Source organism: Mercenaria mercenaria, chromosome 13 (genome assembly GCF_021730395.1).
Source record: "Mercenaria mercenaria strain notata chromosome 13, MADL_Memer_1, whole genome shotgun sequence".
Taxonomy (NCBI): Eukaryota; Metazoa; Mollusca; class Bivalvia; order Venerida; family Veneridae; genus Mercenaria; species Mercenaria mercenaria.
In genome coordinates, this window is record NC_069373.1 from 77,301,076 (window position 1) to 77,323,060 (window position 21,985).

Below are 21,985 nucleotides of genomic sequence, written 5' to 3' on the forward strand. Positions count from 1 at the left end.
TTTATACTTTTTAACTAAGAAGTTTCTGTTTTTGTTCTTACTGGAAAGTTCTTGTGTAAGGTGGTATGTCACATGTATTTTATGCATTGATAAAATTGTTCATGATGCTGATCTGTGTTCATATCATATTTACAAATTCACAATATATATGCTCACTTTGTAATATGCTTATGTTTATGAATTTACAAGATATGTACTCACTTTGTTATTTGAACATAGATGTGTACACTATGATGCTCTACCAGAACATTGTTACCTGAAAACAGACCCAGCCAATCCCTGCTGTGACATACCCGTCTGCAACATCCCTGTTAATTTTGGCGGCCATTTTGGGGAGGTTACAACAACGCTTAAACCAAAGGGAGGTATGTATATTAGTTGCATAGTGCATATTATTCAAACTCATTTTGTATTATTAAATAAATGAAGGAGGACTGGCAATACCATTTTCATTTTTCTAAAATTGTCCAGTCTTTTCATATGTAATTTGTGCCTTATGGTATAGCTTTATTTGGTGTCCGATTCACATCTTACAATTATTCATAAACTCATTTCAGTTGTTAAACTTGTAAAGACAATGTGCAGAGCACTTTATCTAAGTTTTAGGTCCAAGGTCAAGGACACTGTGAGGTTAAGTGTCAAATAGCAGTACTTTGTTTGGCTTCTAATCTTTTAAATCGCTGGTAGGATTGTCATAAAACTAACTTCACTTGTTTACCTCATCAAGAAGACATGCAGTACACATGTCCCAGCTCACTAGGCTCAAGTCTAAGGGTACACTTGGAGGTCAAACATCAGAAAGTTTTATTTCATTTCCACTTTTATACTGCACCAAGAAGAATTATTTTCTCATCAAGATGATATGTAGAGTAACAAGACTAAGGTAACTAGGTCCAGTACCAGTCCCTGTATAGAAGCAGTGTCTGGGGGTATTGATCACCTACAGTGATAGGTCTAGTTATATTTATTTTCCCCTCTTAGATTACTGTGTATATGAGGGACAAAAATACCTGCAAGGACAGACATGGTACGATGGCTGCAGTTATAGGTGTACATGCGAGGATGCTGCCAACAATATCTACAGATGTCTTAGCAGGTAATGTACAGTCAAATATGCAGATGTTTTAATGAATGGATGTTCATACATTCAGATATGCATACATTTAGATATACAGTAATATAGAAATTTAGAGCTAAAGAAATTCACGCTTAAAGACATTTAGATGAATTAACATTTAGATTTACAGACATACAGATGTAAAGACATTCAGTATACACACATTCATAGCTATCGTTATTCTGACATTAAGATGTATAGACATTATTCATTGAAATATCCGAAGCTTCAGATATTCAGTCACAAAAAATATGTTTCCATATGAAGTGCATGGGTTTTTCTTGGAAGTTTAATTTTTTCTCTTTTTTTTTTTTTTTTTTTTTTTTTTTTTTTTTTTTTTTTTTTTTTTGGAATTATTACAGTTTCTGGTACCATCTATATCAGTTCTGTTTAATAGTGTTTAGATCATTTCGCAAAACTTCTTGCCAATGTTGAAGAAATGAGTTTAAACCTATGTAGTTTATTTTGTAAAATGACTTTATTTAACACGCTTATTGTTGCAGATGTCTGGAGTATGAAAATGTGGCAGAGAGTTGCAGATTTGTGCCAGACCCGCGGGATCCAGGGTGTTGTATGATGCCAGAATGTCCAGTTACAGGGTCACCTAATCCCTACCCAACACCTGCAATACCTGGAAAATATAATGGTCATAGCATGACCACAGGTTAGATTGGTTATAAAAAAAGAATAGTGCTATATAATCAATTAATTTTGTTGGCTTATAATTTTGTGGTTTTGGGCAGAATTGCTTTATCAAAGGGGGCAAAATTTTGTAGAATTCATTCCTTTAAGATAACATTTGATGGGAATTTTATTTGTTTAATAGGATTTTAATGGATGATCCTTATGGAACTCTTTATTTTGTATATTAGGAATAAATTCTAAGTATTCTGTTGAAATGCAAAGTATGTATTTGTTGCATATAGTAAAGTATGGTTATTTCCAAGTCTTAATATTTCTTCTGCATGCTAGATTTTATGATAACCCTTCTAATTATTTACTGTAACAGGTTTCTGTGAGTACAAGGGCTCTCACTACAGTCAAGGTCAGAAATGGAATGATGGATGTGAACTGAACTGTGAATGTACAGATGCTCAGTCAGGATTTTACAGATGTACAGAGACGTAAGTAAATGAATCATCTGTAGAATGTATTTTTTCCATTTTTCCTTTTTCTCCACATGTAAGCAAGTTTTTTCCTATTTCTCCACTTGTAAGGAATTTTTGCTTTCCTTCTCCACATTTAAGCTAATATTATTTTTTTTCCTTTTTCCCAGCATGGAAGCAATTTCTTTTTCCTTTTTCTCACATGTAAGCAATAATTGGTTAGTTAGTTTATTGTTCCCATGTCATGGATTAATTTATATTTAGGATCAGAAACGATTGAGGTAGTGGACCAGCAATGACACACTGCAATTCCTGTTCATTTACATATTCTCAGTATGCAATTTCAGGCTCTTATAAAAAGAATTTGTTATGGCCAAAGGATTCTGAAATAGCATATGAAAATTCGTATTCACTTGGAAAGTCATTATGGATCCTATATCATAATGAATGATTGCAATTATGAAGCATCGATACAGAGTTATCTAACTGTTAGAATTGGGATCAAGAAAGTGATTGAAAAATTGTTGTGGAAAAATTCTTCTGACATTTTCAAATGTTCCAAACTAGATGACCTCCATCGCCAGGTGGCTGAGGTCACTGAATGACTTAGAATCACTTACCCTGCACCACTGTGAACTTTAAACCTCACTTGACATGTAGACATTTTTCCTGTGAGGAAGCCATCCAGGAAGCCTAAGGAATGTTGATGGTTTTATATATGGTTACTACCTATGCCTGAAATAATGCTTGGAAGTGTTGGGAATTTGTCATTAGCCTACATTGTGTCTATGACTTTTAATCCAGCACAAAAATGTTGTCAAAACTGATAACCTTTTGTAAGGTTCTGTAATACCAGAAATGTCCATGTTTTTTGTTGGACCACAAGATCGGTTTTGTTTCCTTTATATTGTTTATTTTGCAGCAGAAAGTAAATTATGTTGTTAGAAATGATAAATTATGCAAATGTTCAATGCTTCTGTCATTTTCAGGTGTCCCCGTTACCCACAACTTCCAGCTTATTGTGATTTAGTCACTGATTTTACAAAACCTTGCTGTAAGACAGTTAGGTGTAAGATACCGTCATCTACAGCAGCTATCACAGGAAGTATGACCTCCAGCACCATGCGTGTACCTACCCCAATGCCCTCTGGACAGACCCCTGTCACCCCTTCGACAATCAATGGATCATACCCTGTACCTCACTATAGTAAGTCTGCATTTTCTTTGAACCAAACATGTAGAATGTTTACTTTTACTGTTCCACTGTCATTTAAAGATTGATTGGGTTTATGTATCAAAGTTTATAGTAGTGACTGACTTTTATGGAAGTTCTCCAAAAAATTGTAAGTGAATTTGGTTAGAGGGTAGGGTTAGATACAGACTATGCACAAATACAAGAAATTTCTCTGTTTTTTTAAGATGCTAAGTCTAAAACACTTATATTATGAGATTCTTATCTGAAAAAATGCGAGTAATTTTGTTTGGATGAGCAGTTGATCAAACTCACAATCCCTGTCTTCATAGTCCAGTGTATTATCACTGGAGCACAAGTTTAATGTCTTTAACTGTCAAAACACTTGATTGTTAATACCAATCCTCTGACATTTTCATCGTGCAAAACATGCATTATTATTTATTGAAATAGTAAGATATTTGCACATTCATTTGTCATGATTTAAATATATCCTGTCTGCATTGTGTCTTGTTTCTTTGTAGAATACTGTGTATACAAGCAAGTTCAGTATAACCAAGGTCAGACATGGAATGATGGTTGTGACTATACCTGTAGATGTGATGATGCTGTCAAGGGACTTTATACATGCAGTCAGAGGTGATTATATGCAGTGAATACTCAGTTGGTGATTCAGTGCCATATACCAGGATACATAATTATTATGCAGAGCTTGTATACAAAGATATAAATATTTTGATGTGTGAACCAAAATCTGCATGTTTACCGACACATCTGACAAAAAACAAAGTTCATTTTCTAGTAAAAATCAAGTTATCTAAATATTGTGTGCTATTTTAAAAAGTAAAATGCATTAAATTGATAATCCAGGCTTGTGTATTAGTCCAGCATTTTTGAGATGAAATAAACACCACATCCTTTTTTTTTTTTGACTGTCTTCTGCTCCTATATTATTCTTCTTCTATATTTACAGATGTGCATCCTATGGTACAGTTGCTGATGGTTGTCAATTAGTCACTGATCCCGAGGATTCTTGCTGCCTGGTTCCCTACTGCACTCCACAGCCTCGGTCAACAAGCCTTCCAATCTCTGGATCACCGGTACCCACACCATACCGAATACCTACACCAAAGCCAGGAACCATTACCGGAACAGCGAACAGACCAACACTGAAACCAGATATTATTCTTCCACCACTTAGTATGTATATACAGTGAAACCTGTACTTACAACACTTCAGTACCTAATTATGCCACTGAAGCGTAAAACCCAGAGATATTTACATTTCAAGTTTCCAATTCCTTAGTAAACCAATATTTCAAGAGCAAAAACTGCAGGGCCCATATTCATTAATGTTTAAAGTCTAAAAATGCCAAATTTTCCTTTTGTTCTGGCATTGTCAGATATACCTAGACTGCAAGGAAATTTTGCAGGAATGTTTATTCTGCAGCTAATGATAACTCAGCAAAATTTCAATAGTATGAATATTCTATAGACAGAGTTATGACAAATTGAATACAGTGAACACTTAAGGGAGAGCAAAAAGTGGTCTCATAAGACAGGTGGTCTTTTAATACAGGTTCAATCTATATGAAATGCACTACAGAGGGACCTAAAATTAATGGTCTTATGACAGGTTTTTACTTAATACAGGTGGTCTCTTAAGCAGGTTTGACTGTATTTGCCATTCTTAGGATTAAGACTAAATTTCAGACTTTAAGCTTTAGTGGTTACAGGCCCTGAAAAACAAGCAAGAGTCAGAGTTTCTTTGTGTTGCTATGCAGAGGTTGCTCTGTATACAGTACAGACAACTTTAAAAATTATCTTCCATTAAAGGTGGTTTATCTTGTTAAGTAACAGATTTGTTCTAAGCTAATGAAGAAGACACTGGGGAGGCAAAACGTCCGTCTTTCAGTAAACAAACGTGTTGATTTGTTGATTGTTCTACTTTTCTCACTATTCTAAGAAATGGATTTATTTGAAACTTTTATATCTGGTCATTTACACTTATTTATGTCCACTGTGGGCTTAATACTAATAAGAAAGTAAGATTTTCAATGGAAGTGTTGTAAAAATTTGATATTTTTGGTTGATATGATAGAAATATTTTACCATAAATATGAATTTGGTTAGGATACATAATCTAATGAATAAAATTTTATCATATTTATCAAAGCTTTGACAAATGAAGCCAAAACAGGAATGCAAGCATGTAAAATTATTACCTCCCTTTGGTTATATTGGTTGTAAATGAATTTGAAATTTACACCCAGTTTAAAAAATTGCAGTTGAAATATCCTGATGCCTTTCATATGCAAAAGTAAAACTAGAAACTGTAATGAAATCAAGAGAAATTCTCAGATTTTTAATTACTTTCATATATAATGGAAGTACAGTAATTACAAAATTTCTAAAAAGCAATAAAATGTACATGTCTAATAGGGACCTAACTCTACATAATTGGTAATATATCTTTTAATAGCATATGCAAAAAGTAAAAAGTGTCATAAACTGTTACTTAAATGTGATTGATGGCCTTTAAGAAGTAGAACCCCTCCAGACACGGTTCTGACAAAGAGCTATAAAATTATATACTTCTTTGGTTCTGAGAAAGATTTTCTATTGTAATTTAAAGGGGTGTTCACTGAAAATTTACTAACAAAATAGCAAACAGTGCAAAACAAGATCAGCCTGCATGGATGTGCAGGCTGATCTTGGTCTGCACTGGTCGCAAAGGCAAAATAACTTGCCACCAGCAGGCTAAGGGTTAAGAAGTAAAAACTTGTAAAAATGAAAATTTTCCTTTCATCCCAATGTTATTTGTTTACAGGGTTACAATTTATGCATAATCAAAATTGTTTTATGGCATATTGAATGCTATTGCATCTTATTTTTAGATTATTGTGAGTACAAAGGTCACCAGTACAAACTGCATGAGAAATGGGATGATGGTTGTGAATGGACTTGTGAGTGTGTTGATGACAAGATTGGAAAATATGCTTGCACAGAGAAGTAATACTTGCATTTTTTACATAATTTTCACTCTGTTTTTGTTACATGTTACATTTGTAACTGATATATTTATATTGCATATTTTTGTTTGAATCTGTTTGAAATTCTGTAGTAATTTAAACAAACAAATCTCTGAAATAAATTTGAGGTGTGTTTTAAATGGAAACTAGGAGAGTGAACACATTTTTGGAAATATTCCTAAATTTACAAATATATCAACTGAAATTTGAAACTTCAGTACATGTATTAAGTTGTTGGGAATTTTAAAAATTCATATTTGTTTAAAACTTCTGTTAGCCCAAGTTGAATTAAAAGGTGAGTTAGGAAAAATCTTTTTAATTTTTTTTTGTATACTCGATAGAAAATGAACCCCAGCTTTTGTTAGAACATTGTATGTAGTATTTGGACAAAAAGAAGTGAACTTGTAAAGTTACATTACTGATTCGGACCAAGGGAAGTAACTCCCATGGTGTTGCAAAGGTCTTGTCTCCTGTACTGAATGTAATTTATATGTTTTATTTCAGATGCCCGCCACATGTGAACTTGCCATCAAACTGTCGGCTGGTAAGGGATGCTGCCAACCCCTGCTGTAAAATCCCCACCTGTAGCCCCACACCATCTCCCCCAACAACAAAAGGACCAGGACTTCTGCCCATGGCTACAGTACCAACACAGAGACCACAAAGTAATGCATCTGCTATAATTTTCTGTGATGTTGTAATCAAAATCATTTCAGAACTACATTCTTATAAACATTAACAGTAATTACAAACTCCATAAAACTTTTTAGTTCACTATGGGATGATATCATGCTAAAGGTCGTGTTACAAAACAGTATCTTTAATTGTTACAGAAGTGTGTATATACAAGGGTAAGACATATACACAAGGTCAGCAATGGTATGATGGTTGTGACTATATATGTACCTGTGAGGATAGCGTGAAAGGTGTTTACACGTGTAATGACAGGTTTGTGTTTCTCATTTAGTCAAATGAACATATAGTCAAGATTAATATAATTTTATGTTACAAGAAATATCAGCTTTGTGTGTAATAAAATGTCAGGGAATTTTTGCAATGTATATGAAAAGTTTTGATGGTGTCATATGTTTCAATAGTTGACAGACATTTTCAGTTATGATATTTAATAGTTTCTGTGATCAATTTGTTTTTTCAGATGTCCCAGTTTTCCACCTCTGCCTGCAGAGTGTACTTTGGTTCCTAGCCCAAGTGACGCATTATGCTGCAAGGAACCAAAATGTATTTTTCCGCATACTACCAATGATACAACTGGGTTCTTTACCCCACCAACTTTGCCAACAGGTGTTGTTACTGGTGGGCGAGCATCACCACCTACACGATTAACAGTCTCACCATTACCTTTGTCTGTACAGCCGTCAGGAATGACAATTTCGCCAACACCGGCTGGTTCCACTGTTAGTCCGCCATATGTAGTAGGGGTTTCAACACCTTCAGGATCCACATTCTTCCCACCATCACCGTCAACTGTATCACCAACACCAGAACGTAAGTATTGTAAATATGTTCTATATAGGCAACATTTTAGTGACAGTTTTAGGCTGATACTTGCGAAAATATTGTAACTTAATGTTAAGCTATTGAAATGCAACATGATTTAGTCTATATTAATTACCAGTATGGTATATAATATTAAGATACTGTTTGTTTTATGTTTAATGTTTTAAGGTAGGGTGTATTCTATGTAATTTTTATGCAATCATTGTAATATAATGGATATCCTATGTTATTTTAGCATAGTATATATATTATATAATTGTAATGTAATACATATTGTTATGTATTGCAGCAATGTGTGTCTACAAGAATCACTTCTACCAACAAGGACAGACATGGCAGGATGGATGTGAATATAAATGTGAATGCCTCAATGCCGCTACTGGCCGGTACAAATGTACACCAGTGTATGTAATGGTTTTAGAAATCTTATCTGAGAACATTTTATGGTTCTACTAAAAGTTGCTGGCTTCAGTTAACCTGGGATTGAACCTGCTTGAAGTGTAAAACTGAGGAAGATGTCTAGCTGGCTTATGGAAAGGTGGTGATTCTAATCTGGTGCCTGCTTATGCCTGGTGTAATGTGTAGAGGGGCACCTATAGTCTTTCTCCAATTTGATATTTTTAAAACGTTTCTCATTATAAAACAGTAATCATTGTGCTGAATGTAAGGTAATGAGTTGGTAATGAGATAAACATAAGCTCCTTTATTAAAATTCTAGTAATCATTGTGCTGAATACAAAGTAATGAGGGGGTAATGTGACAAAAATAAGCTTCTGTATTAAAATTCTAATAAACTACCCCAGAGAGTAGTTTGTTTATGTAAATGGCCATATTGCCTGTTTAGCAGACAATATATACTGTCTTAGTAGACACAAATGTGACTACGATAATTCACTTCATTTATATTAAGTTTTGTTGGATTGAATTAGATTTTGTAAAATGTCATACCTTTAATTGTCTCATTAGAAAATGAGCATAAAAGTATTCAGAGGGTGAGGCAACTATAGCTCGCAGAATTCTGTGCCTTGTTTTATAACTTCATTGAACTATTACACGTTTTGTCACATAAATTGATCATTTTTCTGACTCAGATGCCCTAACTACCTAAACAAGGTTATAGTAAATTACCTCTTGTCTAATAAAAAATGCTGTATAGGCTTACAACACTAAAAATATAAATAAGGATTATTTTGAAAGTATTCGACTTTTGTTACCAGATGTCCAGTATATCCCCCGGTGCCATCGAACTGTAATATGATAACAGACCCCTATCAACCATGTTGTAAGAAGCCGTACTGTCGAAACACCCCGCCACCAATCCAAACAATGACACCATATCCTGAGTGGTATTCAACGCATTCTCCAACACCTCCGGTCACTCCCGGTAAGTATGTACTAATTATTTTGACAACTTGACAGCAGTGAATCCATACTCTTGTTACAATGACAAGTTGTCCTTTTCTTGATCATACCACAATTCTGTATTTCAAAAGATGAGTATTAGAGCATCATATTGATATTGATTAACTCTAGAAGAAGATGTGTATTGTCTGATGCAGAATACTGAATTTTAAGTAAAAAGTCAGGCTTGCCAAGGATAGGCGGCTTCAAGTTTCAAAAGCTATGGCAAATATTTTATATAAGACACAATTTCTCACCACTTAACTTTTTTCTAGAAATAATCTATGTATTCATGGTCAGATTGTTATAAAAAGTCTGATTGTTTGATGGGAAAATTGTGCATTTTGGAAATATGCCCTGTACTGTACATATAATGTTTTGGAACAGTAGTACCAGAAGTGAAACAAAATAGATACAGTGTAGATGTAGACTGGGTAACAGTTTGATGATTAATTATCCATATACTTCAGCTTATTGTGTTTACAATGGTGCACCATTCAGTCAGGGACAGCAGTGGAATGATGGTTGTGACCTTCAGTGTATATGTCAGGATGCAACAAATAACATTTACAAATGTAGAGACAGGTATATGCTCAATAAAGGTCATGTTTTTATCACAATTTTAATACAAGCTTGGAACTTTTCTTGTCACTCTTGAATCCAGTTGATTGAAAAAAGTCTTTGTTTCAAAGTTATAAAACTTGAGTTTGGGGACCAGTCTAAGAGCTCTAGGATCTGATTGGCTGTTTCTGAGAACATTTTTCAAATTGACCAATGGCATAGCAGCATACACAGACTGATCTTCAGTTTTAGTTTCATAATTTTGGAACCTGGTGTTCCTTGAATTGGTACTGACCAAGTACGAGCATGAACTTCATATATAGGTTGTCATTGTTTATCCTACACAACAATGTTGTTTTATATTAAATTTTATTATCTAAAAATTGATTACTATCTTATCTTTGTCAAAGTTTTCACACAAGTATTTTTCTACAATTTCAGTTGTAAAATAAAAACATTTCTCAAATTTTAAAACATTTTTTTTTAATTATGATTTGATACCATGAATTTTTGTTCTTTGTTACATTTGGGTACTTGAAACTCAAATACCGGTAGAAACAGCAAAAGAAATATCTGGAAAAAATACGTGACTTGAACATTTAGTGAATACATTTAACATTTGTGTTTTAGATGTAACACATACGATGTTCCACCTGGATGTACACTGATGACAGATCCGAGAGACGCATGCTGCAAAGTACCAGATTGTAACATACCAGTACCGGCTACCCCAGGTAAATATCATTGTAGCCCAGTAATAGAACTGTAGGATTATTTTAACCACAATTAATATTTGGATTTAAGAAATATAATGATCAAAAACTCACCATTCTGCAGTTTGATATAGCTCAAAGCAGATTTACTTTACCTGTTTATTTTAATAGCATACCATTTTGTATTAAGTTTTTTGCCTTGCTACCTGTGATTCCTTAAGTCTTGTAACAAAAAAATCATCAGTACATTTTGTATTAATTGGGGGCTAGTTTTTATGGATTTTATTGTTGGGTCAATCCACGAAATTCAATCTTAAAAAAGTATGTTAATAAAAAGTGAAATCCACAAATTCATATCCCCTCAAAATAGAAGTTTTGGCCAAATCCACAAAATTTTATGGCCACTTAATTAAATGATTTCACTGTACATGTAGTCGATTAACCAATTTTCTTTTGGGTAAAGAAAAGGATATTTCTTTATATAAGAACCTTTCACTAGTATCTGTACAATAGACTTCTAAGCACATTTAATGAATATTTTATGTTTGCGGAAAAATATAAAGGTTTAATTTTACAGGACCAATGCCTCCATACCAGTGGCCAACCCCTCCTTCACCAGGAACGGGACCAACTCCTGCATATACTGGAGCATTCACCCTATCACCGACCCCATCTGGACCCCCTACACCAGTTTCTGTTACTGGGAAGTTTGATGTGTACTCAGTAGCTGGTAACAGAAGTAAGTAACAGGAATCCCTGTTTTCATAGATATTGTCTGGTATACACAGAGAAATACGTACTTCTAATGTGTATTTAACCCATTTAAAGTTAATAGAGTCTCTTGACCAAAAGAAAATTTCAGTTCTACGAAGCTTTTGATTTAAAGAGTTAATTTCTATAGCTTATTCTGGAATAAGACAACTGTTTAATATGGAGGGGTCTCCATTTTAAGCCTAAGGACTTAGAACTTTTTGAAGCACTTTTTGAAAAATAATGAAAATAACTTGTTTACTTGTGTTTATAGTAGTTTTACTGCAATTTTGCCTTCATGTATTTTTACCTTCACACAGGTGGTTGTGTGGATCAAGGGGCTACATATAAAGTTGGGGACACATGGCAGCAGGGCTGTAGATATAACTGTAAATGCCTGGATAGTGCTGGGAGATACCAGTGTACAGACAGGTAAACATGTCACTGTTTTCTATATGAACTTCCAGCATAAGATCTGGGTCAATATACAGATCTGCAACTACTGTACAGAAACACTATCTAGATTTATCCCAGTAAACATTCCATTCCTTTTATGTTCAGTGCCAGATTCCATGAATTTCTATCCCCATGTAATAGCGGCTCTGCTCAAAACTATTAAATTCCATGCCAACAAAATTAAATAAAGTTCACAGTAGTGAAAATACTAACTGAACTATTATAAAAAAATTGTTGTTTGATAATAGCTTGACTATGTTTACAGATGTCCAGTATATATGAACCTACCAACAACCTGCAGACTGGAAATAGACCCAAAAGATACATGTTGTAAAGTTGCCATCTGCCAAACACAACCACCTACACCACTGGCATACAGCTCCAGCCAGTCCCCCTCCACTCCAAGGAACTATGGATCAACACCTAATAAATATGGATCAACTCCTAGTAACTATGGATCAACACCTAATAACCATGGATCAACACCCAATAACTATGGATCAACACCCAGTAACTATGGATCAACACCTAATAAATATGGATCAACACCAAATAACTATGGAACAACCCCAGTTAGCCATGTTCCATCACCAAGCAGCCAAAGTACTATAAGTCCACCAACTCCTCTTCCAACTGTAAGAGGTAAGTACTGCTTTTTGTATAAGTTTTTAACAGGGTGAATGATAAATTTGATAAATGTATGAAAAGATAAAGAACTCATATTGAAGCTTGCAAAGTTAATCAAAACTTTGAAAGTCCAAAACAAAATGTATACTTATTTGTTGTAACTATTTTCATACCTGTTTATACAAAAGTACAAAAAATGCTTTATCACTGTCTTAAATATTAATTAACACTCCTACAAGCAGATTTTTTTGTTACTGTATAGGCAACTTGTTTGTAGTCACTTGTTTTAAGCTGCCAACATAGCCTGTTCCCTTTGCTGGCAGCTTATCACGGATGTGACTGTATACAATAAAACCTGTGGACAAAGGCCACCTATGAACAAAGGCCACCTGGTTCTAAATACCACTAGTTTCATTTCTTATATTGATATTTCAACCTGTTAATAATGACCACCTGCAAATAAAGTCCACTGTTTGACTTTGCTAAACGCAGTCTTCAAAACATACTTTACTGTATATTGTGGAGAAGCCCTGTAAGTATATATAGGTTTATTTTGTCTTTTTGAAGGTTGTATTATGGATGGTAGACATTATGTATCAGGACAGACGTGGTACAAGGACTGTAGTCAACAATGTGTGTGTGAAGATGGCAGCACTGGTCTCTATAGATGTAATGATAGGTTAGCTTATTCTTCTGTGCTGTTGAACCTTCCTGATGAACTAACTGTGTTAAACAGTCACTTATCTCAAGCAGTCAATCAGTTAACTTCCAAATGGGCTTTTTTGTTCCAATTTCAACTTTGTCTTAAGTAACCACCTGTCTTAACCAGCCAGATTGTGACTCTATCTTGACTTGCCACTTAATACAAGTTTGCCTGTATAATAACTTTCATGTGATGCATGTCACTGTAAAAAGATCTGGTCTTCATAGTAAGGATATATTTAAAGAATCACTTAATTTACAGTGTTTGTACATATACTCACTGCTGAGTTTATTTTACTACCCGAAATTCTACACAAGAAACAACTGCAATATTCACAGTTTACTACATGTTTATTTGTACATTTAGGTATTATGACATTCACATAGGCTATACTGATTATAGGTGCATATGATACTGCAAGCAACAACTTTAATTATGTAATTCACACTTATATATGAAAGTTATTATAAATAGTATGGCAAAGTTTGGCCACTCCATTGTTTGTAGTAACCCTGTCGACCGGGAGGAAACCAGACGCGCCTGTAAAGCACCACATCATTACTCCACGGTTTGCTGTGGAAGCAACAATCAGCACCACACGAACGCAAGGGATACCACAGTACACCAAAGTAAACCAAACACCCCCATAACTCGACGGTTGGCTGTCAAAGTAATGAGGAATATTTAGCGTACCAACGGAGCCAGGCAACGTACTGTGATTCTAAGCAAAGCGAGCAAGGCTACAGTACACCACAATATTTAGCGGACCAACGGAGCAAGGCAACGTACTGTGATTCTAAGCAAAGCGAGCAAGGCTACAGTACACCACAATATTTAGCGGACCAACGGAGCAAGGCTACAGTACACCACAGTAAATTAAACATTCCCCATAACTCGACGGTTGGCTGCCAAAGTAATGAAGGAATATTTAGCGGACCAACGGAGCAAGGCAACGTACTGTAATTCTAAGCAAGGCAACTATACTATAATGAGCAAGGCTATGACATAAGCAAGGCTATGACACATTTAAGCAAGGCTAGTCAGATATTGCCAAAGCACTAGAGCAATACCTTTTACACAGTAACATCCATACTATGACAACGTTCGTAAGCACGCCCGATCGCCCCCGCGGTCGACAGAATTTTTCTCGGCCCTTAATATATTAGGAGTGACATCAGTAAAAGGATAAAGAAGATTAATTTGAATTTTAGATTCACTTTAAATAAATTCTTATCTGTATAACTAAAATGTCTATATTTTTTTTTTCTTTTTTCTTTTGGTCCTCAATGCATAACTTGGTAAACTGTCATCTAGGTTTCTCATCATCAGCCATCTGGAAAAAGTTAATGCCAAATTGGATTTGTCTGTTTCACGATTGATTTGTAGCCCAGGAATCTGTTCAGTTCTGTATCTGTGTAAGGTGCCTGCATTCTGTTCACTTCCGATGTTAACATCCAAATGGCAGCATATCATCTGTAACATAAGTACTTCACAGAACAGTCAGATTGCCATAGCAGAATTAAAAATGCGATAATATAATTAGTTTTAGCATAACAACAGAAATTTTTATTATTGGGGTGTGGCGGGTGGGCAATTTAACATCGATCTGAAACGCTAGCCAGTACACCTTAAATTCAACTGTGAATATTGCACGTGATCTGAAGTTAATATAATGCTTGAGTGGTTCCCAGACGCTAAGGCGTTCATCATTACTCTATTGTGTTTAGACAGGTAACCAATAAATCACAAAACCAGAACACTTGACAACAACGATAGTTTCTAGTTTACACACCTAGCAACAAGATATCCATTCATTTCGTGAGAAAATAAATGTAATTATTTTTAGGCAAAATAATTTTTATTATTTTACTACCCGAAATTCTACACAAGAAACAACTGCAATATTCACAGTTTACTACATGTTTATTTGTACATTTAGGTATTATGACATTCACATAGGCTATACTGATTATAGGTGCATATGATACTGCAAGCAACAACTTTAATTATGTAATTCACACTTATATATGAAAGTTATTATAAATAGTATGGCAAAGTTTGGCCACTCCATTGTTTGTAGTAACCCTGTCGACCGGGAGGAAACCAGACGCGCCTGTAAAGCACCACATCATTACTCCACGGTTTGCTGTGGAAGCAACAATCAGCACCACACGAACGCAAGGGATACCACAGTACACCAAAGTAAACCAAACACCCCCATAACTCGACGGTTGGCTGTCAAAGTAATGAGGAATATTTAGCGTACCAACGGAGCCAGGCAACGTACTGTGATTCTAAGCAAAGCGAGCAAGGCTACAGTACACCACAATATTTAGCGGACCAACGGAGCAAGGCAACGTACTGTGATTCTAAGCAAAGCGAGCAAGGCTACAGTACACCACAATATTTAGCGGACCAACGGAGCAAGGCTACAGTACACCACAGTAAATTAAACATTCCCCATAACTCGACGGTTGGCTGCCAAAGTAATGAAGGAATATTTAGCGGACCAACGGAGCAAGGCAACGTACTGTAATTCTAAGCAAGGCAACTATACTATAATGAGCAAGGCTATGACATAAGCAAGGCTATGACACATTTAAGCAAGGCTAGTCAGATATTGCCAAAGCACTAGAGCAATACCTTTTACACAGTAACATCCATACTATGACAACGTTCGTAAGCACGCCCGATCGCCCCCGCGGTCGACAGAATTTTTTTCGGCCACAATAAATTTGCCAAAATTTATCCCCCAAAAATTCTGAGTAAGATTTCTTAAATCAAATATAGTACTTTTATCACAATTATATTTGTTCTATAAACGAACCTAATTGAACCATGTAACTTTAAATATAAATAATTGGCAACTGAACAGACGTAACATGCACGGCAAATCTTGCCAACATCACGTGCAGATTAAATGAAATCACGTTAAACCTGTGTATAGGACCTTTTTATCTAGAAAGAACTTTTAACCAAATCGTTGTTTTCGTGATAATGGTGTATAATACAACTCAGGTTCAACCTTTGAACGAAATAAGTAATAGATTAGGTAAAATGTATTTGCTTTGAATACAAATTTGAGTTAAAGAATTATGTCCCAATCAATCAATTTAAAATCTGAATCCAACCTCTTACCCCATTAATTTAGGCGATAAAAACTGTCTCCTTTCAACGAGTTCGGAAATTGGTCGTATTAGACATGACGATATACAATTCACTTCTATACAAATCTTAATAGTACATACAATAGATTTCCTCGGTCCAGTAGCACCAACAAACCATTCTATAAATAGACTGCACAATCGCACTGAAGTCCCATTACGAATAAATGGTCAGGCAAGCACGTGTCTGTTTCAATATTACACTTCGCTTCGGTTAGCGACACACTTCTCTGACTGACATAACATGACCTAATTTTAACCTTGTAATCGTGTTTGAATATCTATAAATAGTTCCCTCAAAACAAAGTCAATGTGTTGCCTTCATATTTGCGTGACTAAATGAAATGTTTTCTTTGAAAAACTTGTATTTATCTCGTATTTTTGTATGTATATAAACTGAGAACTTATGAATAAACTTGAAACTTATATGATGTTTCAAAATCTTCAACACGTACACGAATACAGATTCAATCCAATGCCTATAAATGACGTTGACATGTCTGTCTTTAGTAAAAGTATCAGTTAAGTTTTGTCAATTCAAAGAAATATTTAATGTATTTAGACTTAAATTGTTTATATAGCAAATTCGGTAATGATGATCTTAATCCAACAAATTTTGCGCGATCCACGGAATTATTGAGATAAGTTTTCATAATGGACAATATCCCTACTCGCTAAGATTGCCCCGTCATAAATATAAAAGAATCTGAACATCGAATAATTTTGACTAATTTGTAAATTCTACATACACTGATTTAAAAACCCGTTTTGAACCTGCCAACACTTACACAATGTTGTGTCGCATTTCTAAAAGAATTCCAGAAGTTTTAGACTGTGGCTACAATTGACCTTTATTAAGCAGAAGCTTAAAACTGGTTTGCTCTTTTGATGTCTGATGTGACTTACAAACATCGAATACCGATTATCGTGATACAAATTTATATCGTTGACATGTGTTATATGATCTATTCGAAAATGATTTGGTGTTGACAATTTGCCTACTCAGACCATACCAAAAATAAGACGCTTTTTTTTTTTTTTTTTTATAATATATAACTTAGTGGACAGCTGGTATAGATCAACTAAACCCAGTATTACCCGTTCCTGTGACAACCTTCTAAATTCGCTACACAAATGATAAACTTGTCCTGAACAGCCAAGTATGTTGTAATAGAATTTGATAATTTAAAAGAAGTGTTAAGAACAATATGATACGCGATGTTGGAATTGGCCTAAAACATACCAGCTTCTTATATTTACAACTATGATATTCTATTATAATCTTTAATTACAAAACAAACAGTGACACTGTCAATGGGGAACAATTGAAAAAACAGTTATATCTGCTGTTATCCCCCGTGAATACCATCCAAAATACATGTTACCTGACACAAGTAACCTTAGAAGTAAAGCCCTTCAAAATAAATATGTAACAGCTGTATGTTAGAATTCGAAACAAATGTCTATCAAGAATTAATGACAATCCTTAAATTTTGTAGAAAAGCTAACCACATTATTTATATATTTATTTATTTATTTATTTATTTATTTTACTCTAATATTCTCATGGTCATACCGATATAATCCCAAACTATATTAATTAATATAATTAAGGTGATTTGACTTAATTCAATTAAACCTTCCTTCCTTTTTTAAAAACAAATACATGTACTGTGTATACAAAACAAAATATTCTAAGAATAATGAAATAGTTGGGCTGGACCGCAAGTTCATAACATTACTAACTCGGTCCGCCCCAGATTTTTTTTTTTTTTTTTTTTTTTTTTTTTTAATCCAAGAAATGTTTAAGACCAATTGAGCGTTGTTTACTTTAAACTATATGTATCACAGGGAATGCAAAACAGCCTCTCAAACATTTAATGTAGCTAATGGTCATGTACGAAAGTTCGAGCTTTGACAAAAAAAATTCCTCTCCAACTCCAAAACAAAAACGCAGTAATGCAACATTCTCCGGTATCGGACGGGTCCAAAACACCAAACAAAAAGAAACTGTTAAATACATTTCAACTTCTTAACACAAAAGACCGCATGCATTTTGTTTTAAAACCTCTTGTGAGCATTTGACGTCGATATGAATAAAAAGATAAAGTAAGATTATTTGTAACGATATCTTTGATAAAAGGGGAATCGAATATTGAAACAATTATCCATTACAAAACAGTTGTACTACTTTTGAATCGTACTGACTGACTGTAAAGAAAAACCAAATTTAATATAAAGAAAAGAAAAGCACTTTTTTTTTTTCAACTTTTCTAATAACGTTATCATTTTCTATTTATAACTAGATCTATATATTAAAGAACTGTATTCGTTTGTATTCAATGACGGTAACTATACACGATTTGCATGAAAAATAAGAGGTACACAAGAATTCAATTTGAAATTGACCGTGACATATTCTAGGCCAAGACAATGTGTTTAATGTCTTAACATTTTATTGAATTAATATAGCAATATGTATGTAAATCTACATCCATGTATTTGGTTACATTTCAATCACTCTGTTTCTGCAATATTAGGCAATTATTCATCTATCCTTTAAAAACTATGCTGAAAAGATATTGTATAAATAAGTTTGCAAATAACATTGCACAACCAATTTATCCAGGAACAGCCTAAATTTACACCTGACAACTTTGTATAGCTGTATATTACCTGTATTACAAAGAAAAACATTTCAAAGGTCGACATGCAACCCTAACAAATTCGACCTCTTTATTTATGTTAGATTTTATCCAATCTGAAATTAAACAGTGGATCTTAAATTCTTATTATCTGAATGCACGTGGACTCGTATACATTAATGAGATCATTCAGGGGCAAATTTGTAAGTACTTCCAAATCATAAATTTTGACTAGTGAATTTGCTGATTTTAAGGTCCCGATAGAACTATGCTGTGTAACCTGGTCAGACTTGTGTAGGTGCCTACGTTTCACGCATGCCGGCGGATTCTCCCGGTCCTGTGCTACTTATCGCAGGATGACAGTCGGTGATTGTAAGCGCATGTATGATAAAAAATTACTTGAACATCAATTGACACAAAGCTACTTGTATAAATAATAAAACAAATTTATCTACTATCTAAGACGCTAGTTTTTCCTTACAATCTTTCTGCCCAGTTCCGATAAACTCGTCCAAACTTAACCCGCATACTCATGATACTGGGCCATTCACTATTTAGACAATTCAACGGTCCCTTTTAGATTCCAAGGCGAGATTAATGTAAGACCCTCTGCAAATATGCTATTTAATTGCTAGAAATAAATGTGCAAAGTGTCCTCGTCCTATGCAACGTGACGTCACTAACTTGCTCTACGAGCACCTTGCGAATAGTTAGCGGAAATGCTATTTGTGAATCTCGTGTTTTGGAAGTACCAGAAAAACAAATTTTACAGTTGTTAAACGAGAAACGCTAATGGTTTGGTTCGAATCTGCAAATCATAAGAATTAGGGCCGCCACACCCCATATTTAGATTCTCAACGGAAGAACGGTAATTATTAGACTACAAAATTATTTGCGTGTTTCAAATCAATAACAAAAGACATACCAGCATTTGTTTGATGCATGAGATTTATTGGCAAATCCACCGTCTTTTGTTTGCTTTCCATGGTCATCCTCCAAACAAGCTGGCTTGCCTCTACGTTCCTGGCGCGCTCTGTATCGTCCACGTGGCATGTAGATCTAGCTATTCAATTTAACATCGATCTGAAACGCTAGCCAGTACACCTTAAATTCAACTGTGAATATTGCACGTGATCTGAAGTTAATATAATGCTTGAGTGGTTCCCAGACGCTAAGGCGTTCATCATTACTCTATTGTGTTTAGACAGGTAACCAATAAATCACAAAACCAGAACACTTGACAACAACGATACATCTACATCTACATCTACATCTTTCACCCAACAGTCGATTTCCGACTATCACTGGGCGGCGCTGTCAGAGAAACAGTTGTTAAAGAACTGATATGTTACAATGTTAAAAGAATAAAAGCTAAAAAAGACAGTATGCTACAGTTAAAATGGGACAGAGGCAACAGAATTACATACTGACCACCGCCAGCCTCTCTCTAAAGATACTGAGACTGGGGCTAGATTTAACATGAGTTGGTAGGGAGTTCCAGAGTCGGATGGTCCTAGGGAAGTAGGAGTTAGAAAAGTACTGAGTGTGAGACATGGGGATTAAGTAATTTAGGTTTCTAGTTGGAATAAGATGAGATTGGTCGACTGCAACTGTCTGGGTCCTTATTTTATAAAACATTACTAATGAATTGTGTAACCTTCTATATTGGAGTGTATTCCATTCTAAGGTTTTCAGCATTTGTGTAACACTACTGGTGTAACTGTAGTCATACATGACGTACCTAGCAGCTGACCTTTGGACATTTTCGACTTTGCTAGTGAGGGTTTTTTGCCAAGGATGCCAGACGCTTGAACAGTACTCAAGTTGAGGGCGGACATAGGTGTTATAGGCAGCAATTTTGACCTTTTTATTATCAGTTTTGACATTTCGTTGTATGAAGCGAAGAGTGGAAGTTGCTTTGGAAGTGATACTGTCAATGTGTTTGGACCAGTTTAGATCTTTGGAAATGGTTATATGCCTAAGTATTTAGCTGCCTCACAAGTTTTTAACTCTATGTTGTGAAGTTTGTCGGGGTAGACTACAGGATTTTTCTTTCTAAAAATTCTAAGGACTTCACACTTGTCCGGGTTGAACTCCATGGACCATGTCTTCTCCCAGGTTTCTAAGCTAATCAGGTCTTGTTGCAGAGATATACTATCTGAAATGGAGTTGATGGTAAGGTATATTATGGTGTCATCTGCAAACATTCTTGCGTTACATTTGACGGAATCTGGTAAGTCATTGATATATACCAGGAAGAGACATGGCCCAAGAACAGACCCCTGGGGAACTCCAGACAGTACAGGAAGTTCACTGGAAAAATGACCATCAACAGCGACTTTCTGGGAGCGGTTGGACAGGAAAGATTTGACCCATTTGGTAATTTGTGGGTTGACACCAAGGCTTTGTAGTTTATAAATTAGTCTAATGTGATCGACCTTGTCAAACGCCTTGGAGAAGTCCATGACAATAACATCTGTTTGTTGACCCTGTTCAGTGTTATTGTAAAGTTCCTGAGTGAAATTAATGAGCTGAGTCTCACAACTGTGACCTGATCTAAAGCCGTGCTGGAACTGGCTAAGTAGCTTATGCTTGTCAAAATAGGTCATAAGATTGGAAACAACAATGTGTTCAAGGAGTTTGGAAGCAATGCAAGTTAGGGAAATTGGGCGATAGTTACTAGGTTTAGACTTGGGACCTTTTTTAAATACGGGTGCTACGGTGGCTTTTTTCCAATCACTGGGTACTAGGCCAGATTCGAGAGATAACCTGTATATATGGGCAAGTACAGGAGCAATTTCATGGTGGAGTTCTTTTAGGATGCGTGGGGATAATTCATCAGGTCCTGAGGCTTTATGTGGGGATAGGCCATAGAGCAGTTTTTCCACACCTTCAGTGGTGACCTGGATCTTATTCATCATGGAGACTGGGGATGAGAGGACGTTGGAACATATATGCTTCAGACTAAGGGGCTGGGGAGGGGAAAAGACAGATTCAAAT

The 21,985-nt window shown here is 35.1% G+C and overlaps 1 protein-coding gene across 1 annotated transcript in view; it reads left to right on the forward strand.

The window, feature by feature from the left end:
* LOC123528762 (uncharacterized) overlaps positions 1 to 21,985 on the forward strand; it is a 78,174-nt gene that overhangs the window by 20,176 nt on the left and 36,013 nt on the right. Inside the window, exons 20-38 of the mRNA XM_053520998.1 lie at positions 220 to 365; positions 982 to 1,096; positions 1,621 to 1,781; positions 2,127 to 2,241; positions 3,213 to 3,430; positions 3,940 to 4,054; positions 4,389 to 4,615; positions 6,313 to 6,427; positions 6,952 to 7,112; positions 7,281 to 7,395; positions 7,604 to 7,953; positions 8,255 to 8,369; positions 9,183 to 9,349; positions 9,837 to 9,951; positions 10,558 to 10,661; positions 11,218 to 11,379; positions 11,711 to 11,822; positions 12,112 to 12,488; positions 13,041 to 13,152. Coding sequence (XP_053376973.1) covers positions 220 to 365; positions 982 to 1,096; positions 1,621 to 1,781; positions 2,127 to 2,241; positions 3,213 to 3,430; positions 3,940 to 4,054; positions 4,389 to 4,615; positions 6,313 to 6,427; positions 6,952 to 7,112; positions 7,281 to 7,395; positions 7,604 to 7,953; positions 8,255 to 8,369; positions 9,183 to 9,349; positions 9,837 to 9,951; positions 10,558 to 10,661; positions 11,218 to 11,379; positions 11,711 to 11,822; positions 12,112 to 12,488; positions 13,041 to 13,152 — 3,102 coding nt within the window. The remainder of the gene's footprint in view (positions 1 to 219; positions 366 to 981; positions 1,097 to 1,620; positions 1,782 to 2,126; positions 2,242 to 3,212; positions 3,431 to 3,939; positions 4,055 to 4,388; positions 4,616 to 6,312; positions 6,428 to 6,951; positions 7,113 to 7,280; positions 7,396 to 7,603; positions 7,954 to 8,254; positions 8,370 to 9,182; positions 9,350 to 9,836; positions 9,952 to 10,557; positions 10,662 to 11,217; positions 11,380 to 11,710; positions 11,823 to 12,111; positions 12,489 to 13,040; positions 13,153 to 21,985) is intronic.